The sequence below is a fragment of the Rhinolophus sinicus genome, chromosome 4 (genome assembly GCF_057876585.1).
Source record: "Rhinolophus sinicus isolate RSI-liver-muscle chromosome 4, RSI-T2T, whole genome shotgun sequence".
NCBI classification, from domain to species: Eukaryota; Metazoa; Chordata; class Mammalia; order Chiroptera; family Rhinolophidae; genus Rhinolophus; species Rhinolophus sinicus.
In genome coordinates, this window is record NC_142504.1 from 32843284 (window position 1) to 32870791 (window position 27508).

The 27508-nt window shown below is 38.5% G+C and overlaps 2 protein-coding genes across 2 annotated transcripts in view; one reads left to right on the top strand and one right to left on the bottom strand.

Annotated features, from left to right (window-relative positions):
* The window catches only part of LOC141573049 (uncharacterized), a 127763-nt gene extending 126441 nt beyond the window's left edge, over positions 1 to 1322 (bottom strand). The window contains exon 1 of the mRNA XM_074339752.2: positions 1002 to 1322. Within this exon, the coding sequence (XP_074195853.2) occupies positions 1002 to 1225 (224 nt within the window). The 5' untranslated portion in view covers positions 1226 to 1322. The remainder of the gene's footprint in view (positions 1 to 1001) is intronic.
* Positions 1323 to 1615: 293 nt separating this feature from the next.
* Positions 1616 to 27508, top strand: part of CALCR (calcitonin receptor) — a 123024-nt gene continuing 97131 nt past the window's right edge. The window contains exons 1-2 of the mRNA XM_074340733.2: positions 1616 to 1704; positions 1899 to 2105. Of these exons, the coding sequence (XP_074196834.1) occupies positions 2075 to 2105 (31 nt within the window). The 5' untranslated portion in view covers positions 1616 to 1704; positions 1899 to 2074. The remainder of the gene's footprint in view (positions 1705 to 1898; positions 2106 to 27508) is intronic.

A 27508-nucleotide genomic window follows, 5' to 3' on the forward strand; every position in this document is an offset into this window, starting at 1 on the left:
TTAGGTCCCCTAAATAAAGGGACTCTAGAATATTCCCCTGCAGTGGGGCGGTGCAGTAGGGTTTGAATGCATGGTGACTCACACACAGCCCTCGAGGTCACCAGACTGGAGGTGGCAGGGAAGTGTGTGTGGGGGGGCTATAAAGGGGAGGGAGAGCCTGGAAAAACAAAACCCCTGGAAGGTCTGGTGGGAACGCTGCTCTGACCCTAGACTCTCCTCTATTGGGTCCCCTGAAAGCCCCCAATCACACAAATTAGGGGTCCCTGAAATCCCCCTAGGGTGGGAAGTGGAAGCTCCCCTTAGGGCAGACACACATGCACGTTTTGCCTGTAGTAATTTATCTCTCCAGGGAAGGAATCCGATAACCCATGGGTGCAGGTTGCAGACCCATTCACAGGGCACCTGTCTCCTGGGTGCTTAGGAGAAAGTTGGGCAGCCCGGGAAAGTGTACTGTCTGGCTTTCTTCTCATCCTGTTTTGTTGTTACCATTCTTTCTTTTGCTGAGCACATAGTGTTGCTAACCCGAACGATGCATGGCCACCTTGCAGTCCCGAGACGCACGGGATGCTGCATTCTTACAGCTCAACGCCCCACAGAGTTAGGAAAAAAGTGTCCGCTGCTGCCTTGCTCTACCCAGCTGTGAGTTAAAGGATGTTAAGAGCTGTGCGTCCTTGCAACCAACTTGCCCGCTTCCCTGGGTGCTACCGCCAGCCCCGGGTGCACCCTGTCGGGACTCTGATTGTCCCGGGATCCGCCTGGCATCAAGGGCTTAGGGGGGAAAGGGGAGGTGTCGCAGTCCCCACGCCTGGCACTCCAGACCTCCTTCTTTCCACTCTGTCCTCACTGCGCTCATTCACTCTAGGCTACTGAGCCCACCACCAGCCCCCTACGTGGAGGGCGTAGTTCTCCCAAATCCAGCTTGCACCCCCAGCTCCGGACAGCTTGCCCAACTCCGGACGCTCTCCCAGGGCTTGCCGGACCCCCGTGACCCTTCTTCTTACCTCCTGCCTCCTGGCTTCTTTTCTTGCTTCCTCTCAGCACCCCAGCTCTTAGCCAACCGTTTTCCCACCCATCCCCTTTCCACTTTCACTACCTCGCCCACTACCGACCCTCTCCACAGGCTCCCAGGTGGTGCTATCCCCCTAGCAGTGGCTGAAGGCGCCCAGGTGGCACAGCCTCCAGGGGTGGGTTCTTTTGGAAATTCACCTCCCTCCTGAATTTGCATCCCCCAGGGAGGGGACTGGGCTCACAGAAAGCTGTCTCCGGAGATGGGCTACAGACTATGCCCCCCCCCCACCCCTCTCTACCCAAGGTCTAACTGGGGTCCCTCTCCTGCTTCCTGTGTTTACGCCGCATTTTAGTCTCCGGGACTCGTGGGGGGAGCCCCAGCCCGCACTGGAGTAAGGCAACCGCGGCGGGCGCAGCCCCACTCCCGGCCGGGGTAAGAGGGGGTGGCGGGGAGGCGCTCGGAGCTCTCCTGCTCGCCCCTCCCTCTTCAGGGACAGGAAAGGGCTGATGGGGGCGGAAGGGACCAGGGCGGGGGGGCTGGTGCTCATCAATTCCGCAGCCACCTCCTCTGCAGCCGGGGGGGCCAGTGGGGGGAGGCAGGCGGGGTGGAGCGGGAGCGCGGGCGACGACGAAGACTCTTAAGTCAGGAGAAGTTTGCGCACAGCTCACAGCTGGGCGAGGGAAGGAAGGCGCCGGGTAGGTGAGCCTCCTGGACTTTGGGGAGATGGAAAGAAAGCACGGGGGAAAAGCAGTTGCCTTTTAGCCTGTAATACAAGCTGAGGCTGGGTTTAAACCATCACTTAAGACAGAATTAAAGTGTCAGGAAATTGGGAGTGGGGCAGGAGAGGGAGGGCTCAAGATTAACGCAATTTGCTCTCATGTCCAACTAGGACAGCCAGCCCCCCAGACGCTGGGTGGGCTGCCCGGCGCGGCTGGAGGACCTTCCTGGGTTGGAGAGGTCCGCACCTTACCCTGCAGCTGACATCTCCTGCTCAGCAGATAGGGGCTAAGGCGTGAGTTCCTGGGTCTCTGGAGTCACCAACTGCGAATTTCCTTCTCTTCTGACATGAGGAAGTATCCAGCCGAAATTATGCTAGGTAAGGGGGGTCTGGGGGAAAGGGGGACTTAAAGCCTTGGGGTGTTCCCAGGATTGGTTAACAGTGGTGGTGCCCGAGGTATCTTGATTATTATTATTATTATTATTATTATTATTATTATTATTACAAACTGCAGTTTGAGTGTGGTGTTGGAGGTTCTGATGTCGGGTCAGCTTAGTCTCAGCTGCTTCACTTTACCCTTGGTTAAAGAAAAGATGGTAGTCGTGGGAAGGTGCTACAACTTAAGGTTTCATATTGAAGAGTTCTCTGATTTTTTGTGACTTTTACTATGCTGTTAATGTCAATTTTCCCCTTAAAAGTTTTGTTCTCCAATTTATCGGGGATGAAAATTACGGGGATGAAAGTGGTGGATATTTTCCAAAAGGTGTTTATTAACTAACAAACAGGTAATGTCGGCATCTATGTGATGTGTCATGGTTGTTCTGGATATCGGGATGAGTACAGTGGTGAATGGGCTTGCTTGTTAAGTCATGTTTTACAGAGAATTATTTTCCAACAATCATTTATGCATAGCAGCCATTCTTCACACCTATTAGGAAAAATATGTTGTGTGCGTAGTTTCCAAAAGGGTACTCTTTTTTCATGATGCTCTTTCCAAGCCTGGGTGAAAGACATCAAGAAAAGCTCTAACAAATAAATTCTTCTTCTCAAAACATTTATTTTCCTTCCTGTCCAAGAAAAGCCAATCAAAGTCAGAAATCAACAATCCAGTTAGATTTTTAGCCCATCATTCAGGCTTTCTTGTGCAAATCTATGCAAGGAAAGTTCTATCTGAAAGCTTTAACCTTGTATTACGTGGTATATGCACGACTAGAAGACCGGGTTCCATTTACCGATCTTCAGGAGACCCTCATGCTATGTTGGCTGTAATTAACCCGAACCAAGTCATCTGTTCAAGGCTATTTGTTGAAATTATTGGGTTATTGAAAGTGAAATGTTCAAAAGAAACCAAAGTGTAACCAAGTCGTTCCTGAAACTAATCTTTAAATAGCAGAGTGTCCAAGTTTGAGTGTGTCTTAAGTGATAATAGAAAGCAAATATTTTATACATTTGGACCACTTTGGCTTACCATGAAAGACAATGTCGGAATGAATGCTTTTAGTGTTGTGGGATTTATAAAATAAAGCATGTAATAGCATGTTGCTATCCTACTACGCATTTGGTTAAAGAACTCAGCCTTTAACAAGTTGAAATTGCTGGTTTTCTTCACTAGCATTATGAGAGGAACAAAGGTGATTAGATTTGCAAAGCATCTTTGCAGTTTAAGTCAGTGTTCTCTGTGGGCACTTATTTCTACTCAATATTTTAATATAGCTGAAAACATCCATCGGCCGGGATTTGTTTTGGTTCTATGTCTCTCTAATCTACAGTTAATTTTAGGAACTTTGGCCATAAAAATAAATTCGGTCATATTGTAAAATGCTCTGAGATTATTTATTGACCACACCAACACACCGAGCAAAGTAAACATGAAACCCTTATTATAACTTATTCACAAGAACACCTAAATAACCTTAGAGTTGTATTGTTTTATGATGCTTGGAATTGAATAAACTTAGCTGATATAAATATGGCTTCGTTTCCCATTTTCTTGTGTTTTTGGAACTCCAGATAATGAATGATGATGGATAGGTAAAGATAGAACTTGCCTCAATCACTTAAAGAAATGGAGCTAAATGTTAGCACAGGTGTGCCATGGCAACTCTGCTCTTGGTGAACTTCTCAGACTCTTTCAGTGTTAACATGAATGAGGATATTATCTATTGTTGGTTTTTATCAGAGTAAAATTAAAATGGAAATAGAAGACCGGTGATATTTTCCGTGATAACCTAAACCAGTGTTCTCCATCCGGGCTTCAAATTAGAATTAATGGGAGAACTTTCAACAAATATAGATGCCCAGACCCTACCCCAAACCAATAAATCAGAACATCGAGGAAGGGGTCTGCATTTTGATATATTTTTTAATTTGATTATAATGTGCAGCCATGATTGGGAATCATTGATTGAGATGATTCCCGTCAGATTTGGTAGAGCCTGTTAGTGTCGGAGGGTCATCGTGAAAATAAATGCCATATGCTCTATTGTCAGTCTAATCTTTTTTTCTCTAAATATATATGTATATATAACTTGATTTCCCAATTAGAATAAAGAGACTTTTTTTCTTTGATGTTAGATGTTTAAATCACACCAGCTTCCAGGGGGAAAATGTTTTTCCCTCAGAAACAAGCTATTAAGTTTGAAACTTATTTGACTATCTAGAAAATGCTTTAGTAAATTAAGTCTACCTTTAGGAGATGTTGGAAATAATGCTTTATGAAACACAGAGTTTGATCTCATTTTTCTAAGACCTGCATGATGTGTAATGTACAAATATGTACCCTTTTGAAAGGGGAAAAGGAGAAAAATAGTACCATTCTCCTAGGCACACCAACTAATATATCCCAGGTGCCAGCTATGTTCTAGAATTTTCACTGAAATTATTTATTTAAACCTTACAATAGTGTTGTGATGTACCATCTATTATTCTGAATTACGTATGAGGACATTAAGGACCCATTAGGTTGATGAACTTGCACAAAGCCACAAACCAAGTAAAATTTAATATGTATTTGAAACCAGGTCTTCTAATTCTAAGTTCAATACTGTGTGTGTGTGTGTGTGTGTGTGTGTGTGTGTGTGCATATATATATATAATTTGTATATATTTAAATTTAAAGACAGCATTTTTTTAAGAGCACAGATTCTGGCATGGCTCCACTTGAGTTTTATGCCCGGCTCCATCACTTTCTAAGAAGCTACGTGATTTGGGGCAAATTATCTAACCTCTCCATGCCTTAATTTCCTTTGTAAAATGAGGTTTTTCTAATGAAAATTAAATGAGTTAATATTTGCAAATCTCTTTTGGTATGTGCCTGGTGCATAGTAGGTCCTACGTAAGTGTTATATTTTTTTAAATGTCATTTATTCAAAAATATTTTTGATTGCTATATGCCAAGAATTGCATTACGCCTGATGTTATATCAAAAAATAGTACATGTCCCTATTGTCAAGGATTTTGTGTCTAACAGAGAATGACCAATATATAATCATTCCACTCAGGTATGAGATTTTTTTCCATTTTAGTTATAATTAAAAGCATTATTTTGTGTGACAAGTGTGTCCTTTTAATGTTGATATGAACTTCCAGAGGTCCATATAATGAAGATTATAAAACCAATTGATAATAATTTGTGTTGTGACAATGGTATTAACTTGTCTTCATTTCTACTATCAAAACACAGAAAATAATATTCACATGTTTCTGGCTTCACTTTATGAGTTTAGAAAACTGGTAATACGGAAAGGTTTCAGGTCTTTACATTTTGTTTTCAAGGTGAAGAATTTAGGGGGGAGAATTGGTAAAAAATTGTTATCGGAATCTATTCCTCAATACTTCTAAATGCAGTTTCCTTGAATTGTTTTCCGGAAAGAGTGTTGTCTGATTGGAACATAGTTTAAAAAAGAAAAGAAAAGAATTTTAGGGTATGAAGAGTCGATCAAGGAGTACAGTTAAAGGTCTCTAATATTGGACTGGCTCGGCAAAAATCTATCTCATAGGAGCTGGCTATGTTTCTCCCACGGTGCCAGCAGCTCCATGCCACTGCCCAGTATACCTGTGATACCCAAGGTATAAGATTCTGTCTTTGTTCAAATAAAAAGCCTCTCTTTATTAAAAACAGCATATGAATCAGTGTTCTGTGTAAAATAATAACACAATAACTCTAAACCTATGGAGCCATTGTTCAAAGAAATAAAGTACCTGGCTCGGTGAAATATTTTTGGTTTTTGTAATCAATATTTAACCACTTTTTTTTCATTAAAATTTCTATTTGCAAACGTATGTATGTCTTTCTTCTCTCTAAATCAAGTCTTAAGGCTACTCCCAATTTTTCCCATGGATGCTGCAATTTTCTTCCCTCTTAAGCTTTTATTACCTTTAACAAAATACTTAGATATTCTCCTAATATTCAGGCGCAGTCTCTCTGTGTCACACTCAGTGTTACACAACACAGTCAGACTTGTTTTCCAAGCTCCCATTTTGTCTCCTTCTATGCATAATCATTCAGTGATTGCCCAGGGACCCTAAGACTTAGAACCACTCTTCAGCCTGACATTTAAGATGTTTTATGATATAATCCCATTGTATCTTTCCTATCCAAGTCAAATAGAACAGGACAACAGCTCCCTAATTCCAGTTCTGAAGCCTTAGTGACGCCACAAAAATCGATTACAGGGTTGGAGTCCATCCTTCACTTTCAACCCTTACGTCCTTGCCTCAAAATTGGTGTATGTGGCAGGGGATGGGGCTTTGCATTAATGGTTCAGTTGCAGAGCTGTTTTGCTGTAATGTTGGTTTTTCTCCTGCAACCCTAGTCCCTGCCTTTTATTTGCCTGGTAGTTCAGAATTCGGCATTTCAAATCGTAACCTTCCTCCATCCTTCAAAATGTTCTAATCATTCACCCGTAACACATCCAACAAATTTCCATTCTTATAGCTTTGCTCATATTTTAAAACTCAATAAATATTTACTAAATGTCTATTAAATCCTAGTCAAGGGACATTGTGACAAATTACAGTTCCCCGCTTTATGAGGACTAGAGGAGACACGACAAACCATTAGACAATTACGCACCCGGGTAATAAGTACTGCAATAGAGAAATGCAGTGAATGCTCTAGAAGCAGAGAGGAACAGCCCTGACCTGGCTTTAGGGAAGCTTTCCGAGGGAGGTGACCCTAAAAGGGACATGATTGAGCATTGAAATGACAAGACAGAATGAACTGGACAAGGAGAAGAAGAGAAGAAGAGTGTTACAAGCAGGACACCAGGCTGTAAAAAGCCCTGGATGCTTGAAACAACATGATGATTTGGGAAAGCCAGGTATTTCATTTGGCTCTGGCGAGGTCTGCTGGGCACCCATTACAAAGGGGTTTGCATTTTATCATGAAGACAATGGGGGTCCTTGAAGGAGTCAAAGTAGGGGACTGACATAATCAGACCTGCCATTCTGACAGATTACTCCGCTAGAAAAAATAGGAGGAATATTAGACTGAAAGTAGGATGGATACAAGTTAACGGGAAGCCGGGAATCTTACCACAGTAACACGGGAGAAACAATTAGGGTCACCTTATGGGACATAGGAAAGAAAACGGGAGATGAGTATAGGAGTAGCTTTTGTAGCAGTTAGTGAATGATAGAAATTGGAGGTGAGATGAAAGAGGGAAGTGGCCAATTGTATGACCAATCCCGGGTTTCTTTCACAGGTAACAGGAGAGATGGATGTCATTCACACAATCCAGACAAGGAATATTTTAGGGAAGGAAGATAAATAATTTAATTTGGAATATGATACATTTGGCTTCTTCATGTGATGATGTACAGTAGAAGTAGATATAGAAATTTGTGGCTCAAGAGAGAATTCTGTAGTAGAGATATAAATTTTGGGAAATGTTATGTGTACCTATTTCAGCTGATAATATAGGAATGGAGAATTTCACCTTTAGAGAATATATATATATATCAAAGGCAGAAAATTAAAAAGAAAAGAGAAACATATAAGTACACACCTCTCCTTATCCCTGCCTCTCGCACTGGTCTGACGGTACTTAGGTGGTATGTATAGGTATTATAGGCAGGGAAATAACAGGACTTTCCTTCTCATAGTCCCAATATAAGCCAGAGCCCTGGAAGCAATTAATCCTAAATTGTTTGAATTACCCGTCATCAGCAAGTTAAGACCTAGACGTTAGTAATACCACTAAAATAATAAGAAAAACAGCTATAATTCATTGAGCCCCTACTGTGCGCTGGATACAGTGATGCTCAGTCACTTCCCATGACAATCCTACTGGATGTAATGAAGCACATACCAAAGGTGAAGAAACATAGACGCAGAAATCTCACATTGTTTGCCAAGGTTCACGTATCTCTGAAGCAACAGTATTCTTACAGTGCAAACCTGTTTGCCTGATGTCAAAAGACTACTCATTCCACTGCTACAGTCAAAGGACATTTTGATGGTGACTTAGAGATCTTTTTATTTTAATTGGTATATATTAATTGTCCTGAATGATCAGAGCCTTTCATAACAGGTGGAATTAGGAGCGCCTCTCCATGGACTTTCAAGTTATTATTTCTGGAGGCTTTAAACTCAGCTTTCCAGCTCAATGGGGCTACGGGAGCTGTGGCTATACCGGGATTGAAAACCCAGCCTTTTGCAAAAGGCTGAAATAGTCCAGGCTCATGCTGTATGTCAAATGGACGTTCTAGGTAGCTCTGTACATAAGCAGGAATTCTCTGCACGGCAATAAAAAAAATGTGAAATGTGATAGAGTTCTTCTAGGTTTTCATGTCTGACCCAAATCTATTTCTATTAAGTAGACGTGAAATGAATTTATTGTAAACATATATGAATTCGGTGTCAGTCTAATACGCTTTCCTGGCACCTAAAAGTAACAGTATTTATCCCAGGACTATACTAGGGAAAAAAATATCTCTTTGATAAGAATAATTTTTCAAGGAAAACTCTGCCGTTTGAGGAAATTTCCTCCCTAGCGGGGTGTTCGCAAAGTCAACACGGGCAACAAGGAAAAAAAGAAAAGCAAATTGCACTGCTGCCAAATTTAAATTTCAAATTGGCTTGGCTCATGCATTAATTAACCCAAACTTTGGCATAATTATTTGTTTCTCACCTTATGTCTAACAGACAGACTTCTTGTAAGCATGAGGGTATGTTGTAGAATATGTCAGTATTTATAGACATTGAGATGGGATCTCTTTAGCCTAAGATTCAAAGAAGTTCATGGCACAGAGAACATAGTCATGCAAATTGCTTTAGCACTTCATTCCCCCGGCAGCTAGGTCAGAACAATATTAGAATACGTCTTCATTCCTAACATCATATAGACTGCCAAGATGGCGTAAGGCAAAAATCCCAGCAACGTGGAGAGCGATCCTTGTTCCTCAAGGGCCAATTCAGGAGAAACCAGAATTTACTGAGTTGCCTTTTTTCCCATTCAAAATGCAAATAATTGTGTGGCCTCCAATGAGAAAAATATATATGCTTGCAAATTAGATATATTATTTTAGTGAATAGAAAGTTCATGAGAACCTTGAATTTCTCCTTAGCTACTAAAATTTTAATAATCTTGGGCAAATTTGTGAAGTATCAACTTGGAGTCAGCAAATATCAAAATTGGAAGTTATAGTCCCATTGAGAGGCATTTTAATTTGCTAAAGAGGCATCCCTAGTATGTGAGGTGATGCCATCCATTTTCTTGGTAATTGGTATTTTAACCCTTTGTTACTGATTGAGTCCAGATGCTTTTAGTAAAGAGGAGACGGAAGCAGAGATCAGGTATTTCTCCACCAGCAGGTGACAGTGCTGCCATGAGACTTTCAGCCTTCTGACTCCAGGTCCAGTGCTCTCTTAAGGAAGTCTGCAAAGTTGCCAGGAGTCATGAGTATTTGCAGAGAAATATTTGCATGAATGTCCTTATGGATGACCGTGAGGAGAGTTAAACACATAAATAAGAGTGGCCCTGGGCTACACTGTATCAGAGGCAGAGCCTGTCTCTGGTGTTGATTCACTTAGCTTCCCACACCCCTGTCACTCATAATATTCCCATTAATTCTAGAATCCTGCTTTCCTAAGGAAAAGCCCCATTGCTTGAGCCTTTTCATAATCTCCCCCTCAACTCCCTTTGCCCACCAAAATCAATTGCTTTTTTTTTTTACCCTATCCCCAAAAACCCTACTGTCTGCAAATAATGTAGTAGTGGAATGAACCCTTATTCCCAACAGAAAAAAATGATTTGCATTATCAATGATTCAGGAGGTAATTCTTGAACTTGCATTTCCTGATGTGTGTTCTTTGATCAAATCGGTTTCGATCTTTATTCTCAAACTTTAAGCTTTACGCTACACGTGAGCATATTGAAAAGCTGTAAGAAGTCTGCTTCGCTGCATATCCACCACCTGTAAGGTAGCCAACCACTGTCATCTCTCCTCAGGACCACTCCAACAGCCTCCTATCTGACCTTCTCACTAGCCCTTGGACCCCTGCCCTACAATTCTCTGAGAGCACCCCAAGGGAACTCCTGAAATGCAAATCAGACCAGGCTTCACAACCCTTTCAGGGCTCTGACCATGCTCAGACACTCCTCACCTTGGCCTCAAGTTCCTCTGTGACCTGGCTGTCACAGCCTATTGCTCCAACCTCCTCTCACCTGGACCACTCACTCCACCACACTGAAATTGATCCGTTCACTGGGACATACCCTGTTCTTCACACGTGCTATTCCTGCTCTTCCCTCCATTTATGATGCTCTTTTACTACTTTTCACACATCTTGCTGCTTCTACTACTTCAGACCTTAGTTTAAATGTCATTGTCTCAAAGAGGTCTGCCACAGTCGGTTGTGCTTTCTAAACTACGTATTGCCTTGTTAATCTCAATAGCCGCACCTTGTTTACCTCCATATAGATTATTTATTTCCATATAGATTATTTCCATAATCTAGACAGAGCCAAATGTGCAACTTTGATCCATTATCTGATTCCCAGCAAAGTACAACTTCCAATTTTTAAGAAAAGTATGTTTTTAAAACATTCAAGGAAACTCACATATAAAATACATGTATTGAAATAGTTCAATGATGATGATAATGATAATAGCTAACACTTACATAGCACTTACTATGAACCAGTAGCGTGCTAAGCCTTTTGTAGATTTTAACATGTTTAATCTTCACAGCAACCCTCTCAGGTAGGTACTATTCTTATCTCCTTTACACAATGAGGAAACAAGCACAGAGAGGTAAGTAACCTACTGAAGAACACACAGCTAATCCACGACAGATGCTGAAATGAAACCAAGGAGGCCTGGCTCCAGAGAGTAAGTAAACCCTAAAAGGGAAATGTATATTTATGTTATATTTTGTGTCTATTGTAACTTTACATTAAATACTTAACAGCCAAAGTTTTGTTCTTGTGATGTAAACTATCTTTCAGTTTTGCAATTTTGCAGGTCTTTCAACAGCAGTGGATCCACGGATTTCTCTCTTTTTCTTAGAAAATTAAAGGAATTAACTAATGCTTTTTCTTATTTGTTCTAAATATTAATCTCTACAGCTGCTGTGGGAGGTACTGGTGCTAATAGTATTCCACTCTGCCCTGTGGTTTATAAGAAGGGGAAATTGACCTCCAGCAGTTGACACCTCATTCATAAAATGCAGAGTCAAATACAAAAACTTAATCTGTTTTATTATTGTAAAGGTACAGTTTCTACCGAAAAAAAAAAGGCAAAACACAACTCTTTACAAAACGTGGTTTTAAAGAGAATTTCAAAACTATATTTTGATTACTTACATGAAAATTAGTCAGAAATCCATGCTATATATGGTTTCAATGATGTGCAGGGGAAAAAACGTTGTCTAAAATTGGCCAGTACAAGTACATTGAATTTTAATTAGCCTAAAAAGGGTGAAGTTTCCTATTCACTCACTTGGAGATAATAAACTTTCCAAGATCTATTTTGGAGTATGGCCACTCTTTTCCATGTGTTCTAAATGGTCTCATTTCCCTGTGCGATGACTACGCTGTACTCTGTGTACTTGTGCAACGAGAGGGATCTGTTCAGATACCCAAAGGAAAGTCTGCGTGTACTTCCACGTTCAAACTGCTCAGCCTTTTGCAAGTGATTTGTGTTTACCACCTCTGATACATTTTTAATGTATTTACCATTTCTGTGGTTATTTTCTTCTCTAATATTAATTTCAGTTCTTTTATTTGCTGTTTTAAAATTTTTCATGCATTCTATTGTGTGATATGTTTTATTCTAAAGCTTCTTTTTTTTTCTTTTACTCCACAGTTACAGCTCATTTTAAGAATAATAAAAGAAAGAATGGAAAACATGTGTTTCAGGGACATTTCACAGAATACTGATCTAGAACCTAACTGTTTTACATTAGATTACCCAATTTCCCTGTAAATCAGGTCATTTTTCCAGCAGTCAGTTATCATTTTAGAGGCAGGGAAAGGAATGCACCAGAAATTGAGAAGATTTTATCCTCCAAAATTGTATGAAACTGTAATCAAATTCATGGAGAAAAAGAATGGAAGAAAAAGGAGCATATATGGCACGAGAAAAAAACTATTTTATTTCAATCTAGTTAGAAAAGAATATCTACTCTTGACATTTCTTCTGTCAATTTGATATGATGCTATATTCTAATTACTCAATAAAAGAAAATAGTGCAGGGTCTTTTTTGCCTTTTATCAACCTCAAGAATTACAGAATAATATTTATGTTACCCTCAGTAATGCAAAATATTCTCTTAGGACATGGAAAAAAGGGCACTTGATCTTTAACACGGAAAGTCATCTTGAAGGCTTTTGAAGATTGATCAGTGTCTCGAATAGAAGAGGAGCAGTCATCATTCTGTTCAGTTTAGGTCACCATTAAATCAATTTAGTCAATTTAGCAGAAGTCCCAACTTTCGTAAACATTGCATTATAGAATTCATTTAGAATTTGCCTAAATTTTTGCCTTCCAGAAAGCCAAAGAACAATCGGTTTACAAACAGACGTAGGAAAGTCAGAATGGAGTGTATACTGGCTCTGGCAATAGTGTATTGAACCTCGAAAGATGAGATAGAGCCTACTTTCTCTGATACTTCTGTAATGATTTAACAGTCAGGGATTTTTCTAACACCGCTTTTTTTGTTATTAATGTTTTCAAGCTGTTCCACCTTTGAGCATAACAAGAAAAACACATTTGAGCTCTTCTTTATATTTATTATAAATTCCCACCTAAATGAGTCAGGATAAGACCTCTAGTTTTGATACACCAGGTTCTGTCGATAAAAGTTATCTCTCACCATCAGTTTTACAAATACCTACTCATTCTTAGCCTTCATTCTTCAGTCCTTGTGTTAGTTTATGTTAGTCCATGATCTACATACTTACATCCTTGAGGGATTTTCAAAAGAACATGACACTTCCCTACCAGGTTCCCGCTCCTCTCTGTCACTTGTACGTCTTCTAAAACAACCTTTTACCCTTCTCCGCTCCTTAGTACACAGGTTCTTAGGGATGATTACAGCAGATCTTAGCGGTCCTAATCCAATTCCTTCATTACATTGATGAAGAAATAAAAAAGATATGACTTCTTCAGTGTCACGTAGTTCCCTTTTCCCCTCAATCACATGTTCGGGGGGAATAAGAGGGAAAGGCTATTTTAGCTGCATCCATCGTGCATCAGACAATTTTACATTTGGATTTAGAGGTGCATATTAGAAATAAAATAGGACATCCTCTATCAGAGAGCCAAGATTATTGCAATATAGGCTGAGTTTATTTCTCCTTTTGGCTTCATCACTGTCCAGAATCTTCCAGCTAGCCAGGCTCCATGCCATATTAAATTTAAACAGGGGTCAGGATCCAGGCATAACCACCATGGTGACTAGTGGGCATTAGGTGTGGAGGTAAGTGGCACCTTGGGTGGCTGTCTGAGTTGTCCAGGCTGATGGACACCTGAAAACATAGACTTAGGCAAGAAAGAAAGCAAGCTTATCTGGTCTTAACATTACTCATTGTATCCAAGCTGGAATTTTTTTGTTGTAAAGTCTTCGTCTTTTTTTTCTTTCCTTTTCACAATGCTTTTAAGCAGAAGTCCAAAATAGATATTCTTAAGCTTTTTAGTGGTAAGCATGCATGTGTTTTGCTTTTAAGATTTCTCAGTGTGCTTGTTTAAATAACATTCAAAACTTTCCCAAGGCAGTTTGTTGATGGAATTTCTTTCAGATGCATTCAAAACCTTACAAGACAAATAATCAGGACAGGTAAGTTTTTAGGCACACGATAGAGGGATTGGCTGGAACCTGGAAAAGAGTTCCAAGCAGAGCACCAACGAGGGGATTGGGGGAGCCAAGGGCAGTCTGTGAATGCACTAGGGGAGTGGGGATGGGAAATGTCACAAAAATAATAATGACTATTATTAATTGGGTTTCTGACATATGGCAATCTACGTACAAACATGTGTTATTTCATTTATGTTCCACAACAACCCTACAAGTTAGGTATTTTTGTCTCCATTTTACGATGGGAAAACTGAAAATCAAAGAATCTAAATAAATTAATAAGAAGAAATAATAATATAATAAGAATTATAATTAATAATAATATGTTCATAAGTTAACTTAGCAACTAACATTTTTAGAGGGCTTATGATGGCACTTGGATGAATTATATATTTCATTCTCATAATAATAACAACAGGCATTATTATCAGACCCATTTTACCTCTAGGAAATACAGAGGCTTAGAGACTTAAAGGAAGATAGCATAACTACAAGCAGAAGCAGGATTTAAAGGTAAACAGCCTAACTACAGAGCTCATGGTTTGAATTGCTGTTCTCTCCTACTAAAAGCAGGGCACACATTCTCGCCCCGGTCTGTTTGCGGCTCAGCTCAGTCCATGATTTTTCAGGGTCCCACATGAACTTTAAAATAGTAGTTCTCAAATTCGGGCTGATGACCCATATTGGTTCATGATGGACAGCATCATTTAAAACACACACCTACAGAAGGATGGAGGCACATTTAAGTGAAGTTTCCCTGTCTGGCAGCAAAGATCAAAAACAACATTAAGGGTGTCTCCTGCCACCAAGTGTGTTCAATTTAAAAGACTGCACTTTGTTCAAAGATTGTATTACTCCTTTTCTGGGGCAAAAATATCCCTTCTTTTTCTCTAATTATGATGGTAATTAGTGATAGTCTTTTAAATATTCTTTAAATATTTAAGTATCCTTAAATATTTAAAAGTTATAAATTTGTCAACCCTATGCCCCCTACCCCACATCAGGAACAATGAGAGAGGAATTGTATTCATTCACAAAATTTAACAATCTGGGCTCTTTTAAAAGAGGAAAATAATGCTTTTAGGGAATGAGGAGTAGTACACAAAGCAAACTCTACAAATTGGCCCAAGATTAACCTTAATGCCAGTGAGTACCACGTTATGGTTTTTACAGAATTTTCAAGGAAGCAGATTATACTTGAAAGAAAATGAAATTAGTGTACACATGTATTTTTATTGCATTCTCCATATATAAAATACCTAAGCTTTGTAGAGTAGTGTACATGTCGTCTGGGAAGTGGCTTCACATTCAATGTCTCATTCAATCTGAACCCCACACCCCCCGATGCCCTGCTACTGAAACAGGATGGGGGTTGTCTTTCAAGTGCACACCAGGACAGACTACTTATTAGTATTGTTTGGCCACTCTTCGCCTCAGTGTCCTTTAAGGAAGGAAATATTCTATCTTAAAAGATTTTTCGTGGATTTTAAATAAAGCAAGAAAAGTGCTGAGCATGGTACATGGCATACAACAGTCAATGACTGCCTCTGTTATTAGAATTACTGTGATCCTCATTTTACAGATGATAAAATTGTAACTTGGATTACAATATGAGCTAAAGGGGCTCATCTAGTGAAGGCATGTGGTTGGGGCTTGAACCCAATTCTATCCCAAAGCTTCTGCTCATTACCTGTCACCCACAATACTATGTGAATCCCTAACTTCCTTTTCACTGCCCCGTACCACAGTTCCAGGCATGGTAAACACCTGAGATCCCGCTGATTCAAATGTGCCTCCATCATTCTGTAGATGTATGTTCTAGATGATGCTGTCCACATAGGCAGAGCACATAAACTTCTCAGTAGGAAAATCACATGAGATTTAAAATGATTTATTGTACCTATCAATCGAATAAAAGAAACATTGAAACAAATGCAAGTAGGAATGGCAATTGTAAAGATCACCAGATGATATGAAAAATAAGATTCTCTAGTGCATAAAAGAGGCAGTAGTGAAAGGTCATCAGTTTAATGAGAAGATAAAATTTGAAAGTGGACCCGTAATTTTTATATCTATAAAAGAGGCCTTATGGTGTGACTAGTGCATGCCAGCAGATATATTTTCCTAAATTACACACAGTGATAGCGTGTTGTTTGTTTGTTTATTTTTTATTTAAATTTCCTGAAGTGACTTCACCTCTCTAGGATAGAGCATGGCTTTAATTGTGGACGGAAGATTAGAAAAAGTGGGCATCTCACTGATTCTTTAGGCAAAGCTTTGTTTTCATCAAAATCTTAAAGAATAAGAAGTTTCTGTCTTTTTAAAGAGAAAGGAGAAGTATAACATATTGCAGTCCTTAGAGGGGGCAAATGAGGAAGCAAAGCCAATGTCTTTTCTTTCAGAAGGGTTTTCTCCTAATACAGCACACTCTAATTTAGAGTTTCATTGCTTGTGTTCATCAGAGATCTGGATCTTAAACAGCTGCTTCTAATATATTCAGAGACAAGGGTATGGGTATATTCACTATACCCTGTGTTGTAAGAATGAATATCTTGAACTAAAGAATTTAGCAGATATTAAGTTTCATATCTTCCCATGATTTACGGTGCAAATTTGCCACAGGAGCTTGTCACATGGTGTGTCAGCCATCAGACAGGGAAGATAACAAGGCTGGATCGCCAAAGGGAAGTTAAGCGTTATGAAGTAAAGTTATACACATTAACAGTTAGGCAGGGACCCCAGTGACAGTCTGAAAGAGCAGGAGATAACGTTTGAGAATCTCACTTGCTGCTCCAATTTATGAAAATGACTTGAAAATATTTACATTCAAAGACCTACATATTTCTTCATAGATTAACATTGCTCCATGAAAAATAAAAAGGAGAAATATTCAAATGTTTGTCTTTCAAGTACCTAAGTATCATGCCAGCCACTAACCACTATTCCTAAAAGTAAGAAGGAGAGAGTCACAGCGTTTAGCTTTGGGTTTATTTCAGGCAATGGAAATATTTTAGATGAAATAATCAGCTGGACTTATAATACCAATCAATTATTTTACTAAGCCAGAAAAGGGCAAAGGCCTTGGTATATAACTCATGAGAGTGGGGAAGGTACTTCTTTTTTGATTGTTTCTGTTCTCATTGCTTTTTTTTTTTTAACCTTTTGTGTGTGTGTGTGGTGAGAATGCTGATGATCCACTTTCTTGGCAAAATACAGTATTATTAACAATAGTCACCATGCTGTATGTTGGAAGGCACTTCTTAATAGGCAAACTACAGAAAACCAGATCAGCCCAGTTTTACTGGACAGCAGTCATGGGCACTGATTTGTCTTAGGGTCCTGGGAGCAGGGAGCAGAAAAGTCTAGGCTTAGAAGCATCCAATTAAGTAGGTCTGCCCTGTGAACTGTGTGTGTGAATCCTGCTAAGAAAGAGGTACTGTAGAAACTTGCCTAACTTGCCCTACCATTTTTGAAAGTTATAATCTGTTTCCAGTCTTACAGTGTTTTCTCAAAATAATTTTCTCACTTCTCTTCTGTCCTCACAAAAGGAAGTTAGTAGGGACAATGATTTCCTTAATTGTCAGATTTTTGTAACATCCCATGTCCTCTCCTTATTGCACTGAAGCAGTTCTCAAACCTCAGCCAGCAACAGAATCACTTAGAGGGCTTGTTAAAACACAGCTTGCTGGCCTCACCCCAGAGTTTCTGCTTCAGTCTAAGGTGAGGCTCCAAAATTTGCATTTCTAGTAAGTTCCCAGGTGATGCTACTATTTTTGGTCAAGCCATCGAGCTCACAAATACCTCCCAGGTATCCCTTTCAACACACTATCTTCCCCATCCCTTCCATAGGGTGAGGATTTTCCATTTGATTACTGCATGCCTACTGCTATCTAGCCTTTCATCAGCCCGAGCATTTCCCTGGCCAATCAGAATGTCAGCAAAGCACCGATAATAATGTGATTGTCTTCTGAGTGAAGTATACCAGATGCTTTGCCTCTTTACTGTCCATGTTTCTACTATTATCTTTCCTTCCAGTACTTTATTTCTGATATTTCCAAATTCGTATCAAAAATAGCTCCCTTATTTTTCTTAATTCCAGTTATATGTTGATTAATATAATAAAAAGAATCATCTTTATTTAAAAGACTATCAAGAACAGCAAAACATGATGAAATCTGGCCTCCCCTCTCAACATCTCTACTGTTTTTGAGAGAGATTAAAAAAAAAACAAAAAAAAACACGAGCTCTCCTTTGTGAGCTCTTCTTGCTCACAAATGGTGAAAATTTCAAGACGTCGCTATTTCCCCCCCTAAAACATAGTAAATAATGTCTTTTTAAATAGTACAAATAAAAATTGCCAAATTTAGGTATTCAAAGAAATAAAGATCCTACCAATATGACTGCTTTTAAAACTCCTACTGCTGGCATAATAATTACGGGGAAGTCAAAAAGTGCTTTATTTATTTCTAAAAATTGGATATAGGGCAGTAGTTCAAGAGTGTATATATTTTTGTTTTGTTTATTGTACTTGTTTATTTTAACAATAAAAAAGTTTTAAGAAGAAGCAAAGAAGATTACTAGATTTAGTTTATTTGTTCAAATCACACATACTGTGTGCCTATTCTGGGTGAGGCACTGTTTCAGGCAGTTGAGATATAGCAGTAAAAGGCAGACCGGCTGTGCTTCCTCAGAAACATTGTAACGCAGAAGACAGGTGATAAACAAATAAATATAACCAAAAGATTAAAAGGAGTATGGGCTTGCCTTACCAAGGGTCAAAACATACCATGAAACTGAAATAACTAAAATATGGTATTGACACACAAAAAGGATAAATAGATGAGTGGGACAGGATAAAGAGGCTAGGAACACTCTGGAATTTAGTATATGGTGACACTGACATTTCAAATCAGGAGTGAAATGATGAGGAATTCAAAATACATATCTACCTTGTACCATATTTAGAAACAAACACTGATGTGTTTCAGTGTAAAAATTAAAATTGTGAATGTATTAGGAGGAATAGAAGAGAATATATTTGTGATAATCTAGGTGTTATAATTCTAAGCATCGTATTATACAAAACCCAAAAGGGGTGGGGAAGTGGGATGAAGGATTTGACGATATCTAAATGTAAAATTTCTATAAAGTGATAATTTCTGAAAATAAAATTATAAGTGAACTACCAACATGAAAAAAAGTATTTGCAACATATAGAGCAAACAATATTTATCGAACACCTAGTCTGTATGAAGCACCACCCTAAAAATTAACAAACATTGTGTTATTTTTAAGACTCAAGAAAAACCTATCAGGCATGTAGTCTTATTATTCTGGTTTTATGTATAAACAGTCTGAGGATTGGATACTTTAGATAAAGTACCAAAGTCATCCAGCAAGAAAGAGGCAAAACGAATTTAAACTAAGTTCTCTCTGACTCTAGAGTTTGTTACTATACACTAAGATACAAAGAGCTCCTTTAAATCCAAAATGCAAAGGAAAAATAACCCAATTTTTTAAAAGTTGGGAAGTGTTATAAATCCACTGAAGATGAACCAAATAGCCAAGGTCATTATAATAAGTCTAACTCATGATCAAGGAAAAGCTAGTGATGTAGTATTACTTGTCAAAATTACAAATGCTCATATGCTTTGGCCCAGCATTTCTATTTATTATCTACCCTAGAGAAATGAGGGTCTTTCTGTACATATCCTTCGGGACCTCTGTAATGTTCCTTGAAATATTATTTGTAATACTTCAAAGCTAATTACTCCGTAAACACCAATCAATAGGGGAATAGTTAAATGTATAGCATATCTGTATGGTGCAGTCCTATACAGCCACTAAAAAAGAATAAAGTATATGTACTGACATGAAAAAATGTTTATCACATATTAAGAAAAAAGAAAGTTTTAGAAGAATATATCTAGAGAGATAAATAGATCCTGTTTTGTAAAATTATATATTCTGTGCATACCTGCTTGCACAGAAAAACATCTAGAGTGGTAAACTTGGAATTGTTAATGGTTTCTACTACTGAGCAGTTACATTGGAGAAGTGGGATGGGTATTAAAGAGAACTTTAACTTTTATAATATAAAATAAAGTATAAAATAAAATCAAAATTCTCTCCAGTTTAGATGTTGAAATAAAAAAATATGTGTTTTTGCAAATGGTAAGATTTCATTCTTTTTTTATGGCCTACAGAATATTATGCTAAGTGAAATAAGTCAGACTGTGAAAGACAAATACCATATTATCTCACTTATATGTGAAATCTAAAGAATAGAATAAATGAGCAAACAAAACAGAAATAGACTTAGATACAGAGAAAAAACTGATGGCTGCTAGATGGGAGGGGGTTGGAGGGTGGGGGAGAAGATGAAGGGATTAGAAAGTACAAATTGGTAGTCACAAAATAGTCACGGGGATGTGAAATACAGTATGGGGAATATAATCAGTAATGTTGTAAAGATTATGCAGGGTGCCAGATGGGTGCTGGACTTATCAGGGGATCACTTCATAGATTGTTTAAATGCCTGACCACTGCACTGTACACCTGAAGCTGAAGTAGAATAACATTGAATGTCAACTGTAATTAAATATATAGATATAGATGATATATAGATATTGATACAGATATATAGATATATTCACAGGATGTAAAGTACAGCATAGGGATATAGCCAATGATATTGTGACAGCTCTATATGATGTCAGAGGGGTAGTGGACTTGGGGGGTCTAATGTGAGGGTTGTAAATGTCTGATCATGATGTTTTATACTCCTGAAACTAATATTAAAAAATAAAATAAAATTTAAAACAAATGTGTTTTGTTAAAGGGAATAAGAAAAAAGTGCAGTGGAAAATATTTTAAAAACAGATTTTATTTAAAAAGTAAAGAACATGTCAAAGATATTCCAAATTAAACAGCATAGACCATTTCTTCTTGAATAGGATCTCTGAATGCAAGGGGAAATACTCCCAATTTATATCTGACTCAAAGATATCAATGCCCTTGAATGCCAAGCTGTGCTTTCATACTTTTCCAGGCCACTGATAATAAAAGCCATTTCAATTCCATTTCCACTTTCATCCTCCCTCCCTATTCTGCTGTTTTAAAGCCCTGGGAAAACAAATTCAAGTGTCCCCAAGTATCTCTGTGACCTAAGGAAAACCTTAATGGATTCAGAAAGCATCATGTGCCCATGTTGATTTTTGAACCGTTTGCTGGATGCAGTATTCGGTTAACGTGAGCCGCAGTGTGAAATATCTGTCCCACGCGTTTGGCCATCAGTTTCTCACCTCTGTATTACAGATTAACCTTATTCTCTGCACAGTTGGTGCAAAGGACCTTAGTGGATATGCGATGTTTTAATAAGATTAAAAATTGAGCAGAAATACTTGTTCTTTCATAAATGTGATAAACCTCCTCTGTCCACCAATCAGCCTCTAGTCTTGTCTCCTTGCTGTCAAGTCCTTGTTTATCAAGACCTGTTTTTAAACAGATGATTTCAGATTAAATGCTAGCTCAATGTTTCTACCCATTTGAACAAATCTGTGCTCAGCTCAGTGCTGTGTTTAATCTGTGCCACTGGACAGCATCAGTATCCTGCATCAATAAACTCTTTAACAAAGTTCAGGATTCAATGTCTCCCCTCTGATAAATGTCTATCCCTTCAAAACAACTTGGAGAGAAGCATCACTCTAAATGCTTGCGTTAATCTGCTCCATAAGTGACATTTTGCTGTTTAAACCACTATCAAATTTATTTGGGGCTACCAGCCCTAATCCCATCCCAGCTGTTCCAAATGACCCCAGGAGTATGCAGGCCTGTGATTTCTTTGTCACAGCCAGTTTGAGGATAATGAGTCAGTCTTTCTCCAGCCTACCCACAGTCTTTCAGGGCCCCAAATTAACTGGGCCTGCAGGGCTTTGGAGCACGGAGGGGATAGGGTACTTGATGGAGACTGATCAGATCAAAACCCTCTCTTATTGAGCTCCTGACCTTCTCTTTATCCAGAAGTTTCTCCAGCCCCATGCAGAGTGTTGACACCTGAGGAGTAATTCTGTTTGACATTCTTTGTCATCTGCCTGGGGCCTGCCTGCACAGAACTTCCCACCAGCCCTCAAGCCCTGGGGAAATGGGACCTGGCAGTTACCCCATAACCACAAGGACCCTCAGTATAGTAATTAAGTAGTGACTCTGGAGTCACAGATTCTAATGTCAAGCCCTGGCCTTGCCAGTTACTGACAACATGATGTGGGGCAAACAATTTAACCTTCCGATGCCTCAGTTTTCTCCTCTATTCAATAAGGATATTAGTTCCTAGCACTCAGAGTTATTGTGTCAATGAAGATTGAATGAGTAAGGCTTTTAGCACAGTGCTCAAATATTAATGATATTATGTACTATTATATTATATTATATTATATTATATTATATTATATTATATTATATTATATTATGGCCTGACAACTGGATGGTTCACTATCTCGGCCTTTAGAATTCTTCACTTGTCCTAGACCTGTAGCTGAGACTTCCCTTTGGAACACAGTGCTTGGTTTAGACTGGAAATAGACAGCTGCTACCTGGTCTTAAACTGTCTGGTCTTCCTAATGAACCATAGCTGGATTCTGTGTCCTTATAGTTTTCATACGTCTCTCAATCCCCTAGGTTAGGCTATACCTTGTTCTTAGAAAAGGTTGATGAATATCAATCCCTTTTGGGAGACATATAACAGGGTCATCTTTTTTTTCTCATCTTTAATAATTTAGGTCATGTGGGCTGTCTAACTTCTATCTCCTTTGATCTCTTTCTTTCTTTGAGGAAAGTTCACATTTGTAAAATGGTACTTAATCTATAAAGAATAGGAACAGATCTTTTCTAGTCAGTATTAAAAACCTGTCTTTCCAATCTCTAAATAATAGACTACCATGAGACATAAATATACTATCCAGCAATGACCTCTAATAGAAATGGTGCCTCTAACAAAACACAAAAACATATTTTTATACATCAATTTTCATGATGGTCTATTTAAAATGCATGTCTTCATGTGAAAAAAACAGATAAAACCAAAATTTTGTGGCACTATACCAAAGCCACCATGAAAATATCACACTAAAGCAAAAAGTGGAGTGGATGTGTCACTCTGGGGTTTATCTTTTGATCCTGACAACTTTCACAATTAAAGTTGAAATCCAAACATCTTGAACAAATTAATAAAAGCAGAAATGGCAAATAGGTTCCTTCTCATTTGTCTGCTCTGGAGTTCTGCATTGAGAAGTATGCTGAGGTCACACGCGAGCACTGTGTGCCATGCTAGAAGATTAATATCTATCATGGCTGCAGGAGTGGTAGTGATGGGATTTGTACCACACGGTTACCATCCCGCTTGTCTTTGGATTGCACATGCATTTGCTCTGTGTGGTCAAAGTATGGTACGCATTTTGTAGAAAGGGAGAGTGCGCTGACATTTGGGGAGTGGGGACAAGGATTATTCTGAACGAGACACTATTCAAAGCACTTCATAAATACTCATTGAATAACTACAATAACCCCCCCAAAAAGTACACACTATTATTAACTCCATTTTGCAAATGGGGACACTGAGGCACAGAAAAATGTCAGTAACTTGCCCAATGTGATACAGATAATCATGAGCAAAGCTCATTGGTGGAACTCTCAGGAAGTCTGGTTCCACACTGTGTCCTTACCACTGTACTAATATGCCTCCAAAGTTTTTTGTGCAAAAAAAAAGAAGAGAGTAAATTTTCATGGATATCTTTCTACAGCATGAATTTTGTAAACCTAGCACCATAGAATCTTAGTGTAGGAAGGATCTTGTTGGTTATCTAGACCAAACTTACACTTGTTAAAGGATCCAGTCCCTAGTTCCCAGTCCCATCTCAGTATCTCCAGATATTTCCCTTACTGAACAGCTCTCAAAACGCTTTGATATATTGAGCCAAAATCTGCTTCCCTATGAGTCACACCTTTGAGCCTACTCCTGTCCTGTATGGAGCAAACAAACTGTCTTCCACAGAATGGCAGCCAACATCCTGTCAGTGAAGACTCTCTACCATGAGTGAAATGTGATAAGGAAAAAGGCAGCAGATTTTAAAAACAACCTATAATGCAGTGAAAGGCGATTTTATTTTAAAACTTTCTCCCTCTAAACGAACACTATATATTTCAAAAGAAGAAGGTTGTTAAGGTTCATATTTCCACTAGGTAGCTAAAACAGATGGATTCTTTGGCCATCACCCTAGGAAGAAATTCTCTGTTTATCCCACCCAATGAGGAAGAACTTCCCAAGGGCTGTCAGACATACTCATTGAATCTGGTCCACCATGTCCAACAGGACAAAAGTAATCCCTTCTTTAGCAGGGGTGTTGCTACATAGGGAAGAAGGGAACTCTACTTGAGCATTTCGTCTTACGATGTCCCTCAATTGCTTGTTTGAGATTCACAAATTCTCTTTGATACAATAATCTATGAATGTGCTGTACTTCATTTATGAAGATAATGCTAATTATCAAAGATTAACTTTGAAATTCATCTAGTTATGTCCTCCAGAGAGGATGGAAATAGGCCAAAGAGATAATTACAGAGATATGGTCTAATATAAAGGTTTAATAGCAAACCTGATTCACCCATACTTCAGGCCCTGAAAGTGACTTTCTAATGATGGGGCTGAATAGAAAATGGCCAATCAATTGATTCACAAAGGTCAGGCCTTGACCTTGCTTTAGTTGAAGTAATAGGCATATGCCCATCTATATACATACCAATGGAACTGAATCTTATGTTTTAAAATTACTGAAATGTAAGCCCTGACACAGCACAGCCTCAGAAAGGGCATTACATCAACCATCAGATTCAGGGGTTCCAGTTCCAGCTCTGCCAATAGGTTTCGTGACTTAGGGTAAGATCATAAAATTTATTGAGTACCTCTTAGTCTTTGAGAAATTGAGCAGCGTATTTGATCTTATTTCATCTTCATGGCCAATTTCTAAGTTAGATAATACATTTACCTTGCACAGATGAGGAAACTAAAAGTCTGAGAGGCTAATTAACAATGGCCAAGATCACTCAGCTAGTAAATGACAAAGTTAGGGTTTGACACCAGCTTTTTTCTGCTATTTCCATCACTTAACCTCTTGAGTTTTAGTTTACTTCTTTATATAAGTGAGGTCTACATGCTCTCTATATCCATTGTAACTTTGTCATTCTTTAATTACAGTGTAAATATTAAAATGTAATATCTTGTTCTATTATTATTATTATTACCCTTTATCCATTTCACTGACTGCTAGCACACCTTTTTCTTAATTTGTATTATCTACATCAAAATTTATCTCAGTCGCATTTACCAAATAATGAAGCTCGGACCTGGGTTGGCTTAACATACTGTAGCACCATGATTTAAATTTTACATTTGATGTGTCTGTAAAATCAACTTAAATATTACAGAATTTGACTCCTGAAGTCTGAAGCTACAGGGACCCTTTGCTGAAAAGCAGAGATGCTGGCACCTTTTGTCTCCTTCATCCAGGAGATGCCACCGACAGAATTGGCCTCATATTCGTTTTTCCAAAGGGCATGGGGAAAGAAATGCCTACAACCTTTTGCCAAACTCCTCTTCGCTTTAGCTGTCACTTTTGGCCTGGTGCTTACAAATAAAGTTGTTATTCTATATGTGCAAATGGACTCTAAAATTGCTGCCACTAAAAAAAAAAAAAAAAAAAAAAAAAAAAAAAAAAAAAAAAAAAAAAACTGAAAAACACTGTTATTGTTTTGTTGGTGTTACTGTTTGAGCATTATAGGATTGATTCTGAGCATATGAATCAGGTTAGAAAAAAAGCTTTCTGTGATAAATTGGGATACAGCAAGGCTTCTAAGAGCGTTTGGTAGGAATAAGCTCTGGGATATATGCAGGCAAACTTTTCAAATAAGTTGGAAAAGTTTGCCTGCACGTACCCCAGAGCTTATTCCTACCAAACGCTCTTAGAAGCCTTGCTGTTGAAATACACATTTTAAGTTCTTGAGTGCGTTTCTTGGTAGTTCACAAGTTGTCCACTAGGTGGCAGAGGGTTAACACTCTGTTCATGGCTTTTCCTGCTACAAGGAACTTTCTTGAAGTTGGTTGAAAAACAGTTTCAGGAAAGGCTTGCTTTATATGTACGGTGTTGAAATATACATCAACCCATATTTATTTTTGAAAATATATTTTGAGATTAAATAATTTTTGAGCTTTTATATTTTATTTGGGATTTGTTAACTTTATACTCTCATTATGCCTTCTTCCTCCGAATATTTATATTCTCACTTCTGATGATTGTTTTCCTTATAAATAAGTAGAAACCGATGTAGCTTGGAAGTGGATTTTTCAGTATTACAAGTATTTATTGGCAAACTTCTTGAAAGCACAAATTTGCAGAATCAAGACTACTGGTTTATGGATTGCTGGAAGTTGATATCACTATTGTGCACTTTGCAAGTGAACTGTGGTTGTAGCGGAGCAAAAAACCAAAAAGGTCACATCTACAAATGTTGCAGATAATACATACAAAAGCATCAATGCATCTCAGTTATTTGAATATATCAAATAGGTGTTTTGCCATCTTTAATCCATCCAGATATTGTACTTGCCTAATAATACCCTTTTCCAAATTGTCCCAGTTCCCACATCTCATTTTCGCGCGCGCGTCAGTGTGTGCGTGTGTGTGTGTGTGTGTGTGTGTGTGTGTGTGTGTGTGTGTGTATGTGTCTGTTTAGCCTAAATGGAAATTCTTGGTGACAATAACGTAAATTCTAAAGGTACTAAAATCTGCCAACCTTGATCAAATTGACAAATTTCTCCACTAATTTGTCTTTAAGGGGGAATTAAAACCATCTAGCACACTAAGAAGCAAACACAGTCTAACAAAGTTATTATTTTGAGAAACGAAGTTGCTTAAATGCTCTGCACTGGGAAAACATAAAAAAAGATTCCACCTCACATTTTGACATATGGTTGTATTTAGTTAAAGTGCAACAAATGGTGAACTGTATCATTGTGTTCTGAAGCAAATCATTGTATTTAATTATGTTGCCTGTCTGGTCCCTCCAGAAGAAAAGATTTTTAGTGATTGAAACTGAATTGCCTATTTGCACTGTTTAAAGCACTGCTCTGTCAGCAGCATATGGTAGTTTGGGATACATAAGCCCCTGGATAGCCCCTCTTGAATGTACTTGTCATTGTAATAATATTTATATACTGCTCATGGTCTTTACATCTCAGTTGAGTTACAAAGGTACAGAACTGCATTAGCTTTGCATTTCCCATTAACTCTACTTAATAAGGTCTTCGACAAGCCTTCAATCTGCAGGTTTATCTAGTCAGGTAGTCTGAATGAATTCTAAGATCATTATCTTATTTTTTTTTTATTTTGATCTTTTCATCTTGATACCCTATCCACAAATCTTAAAATTA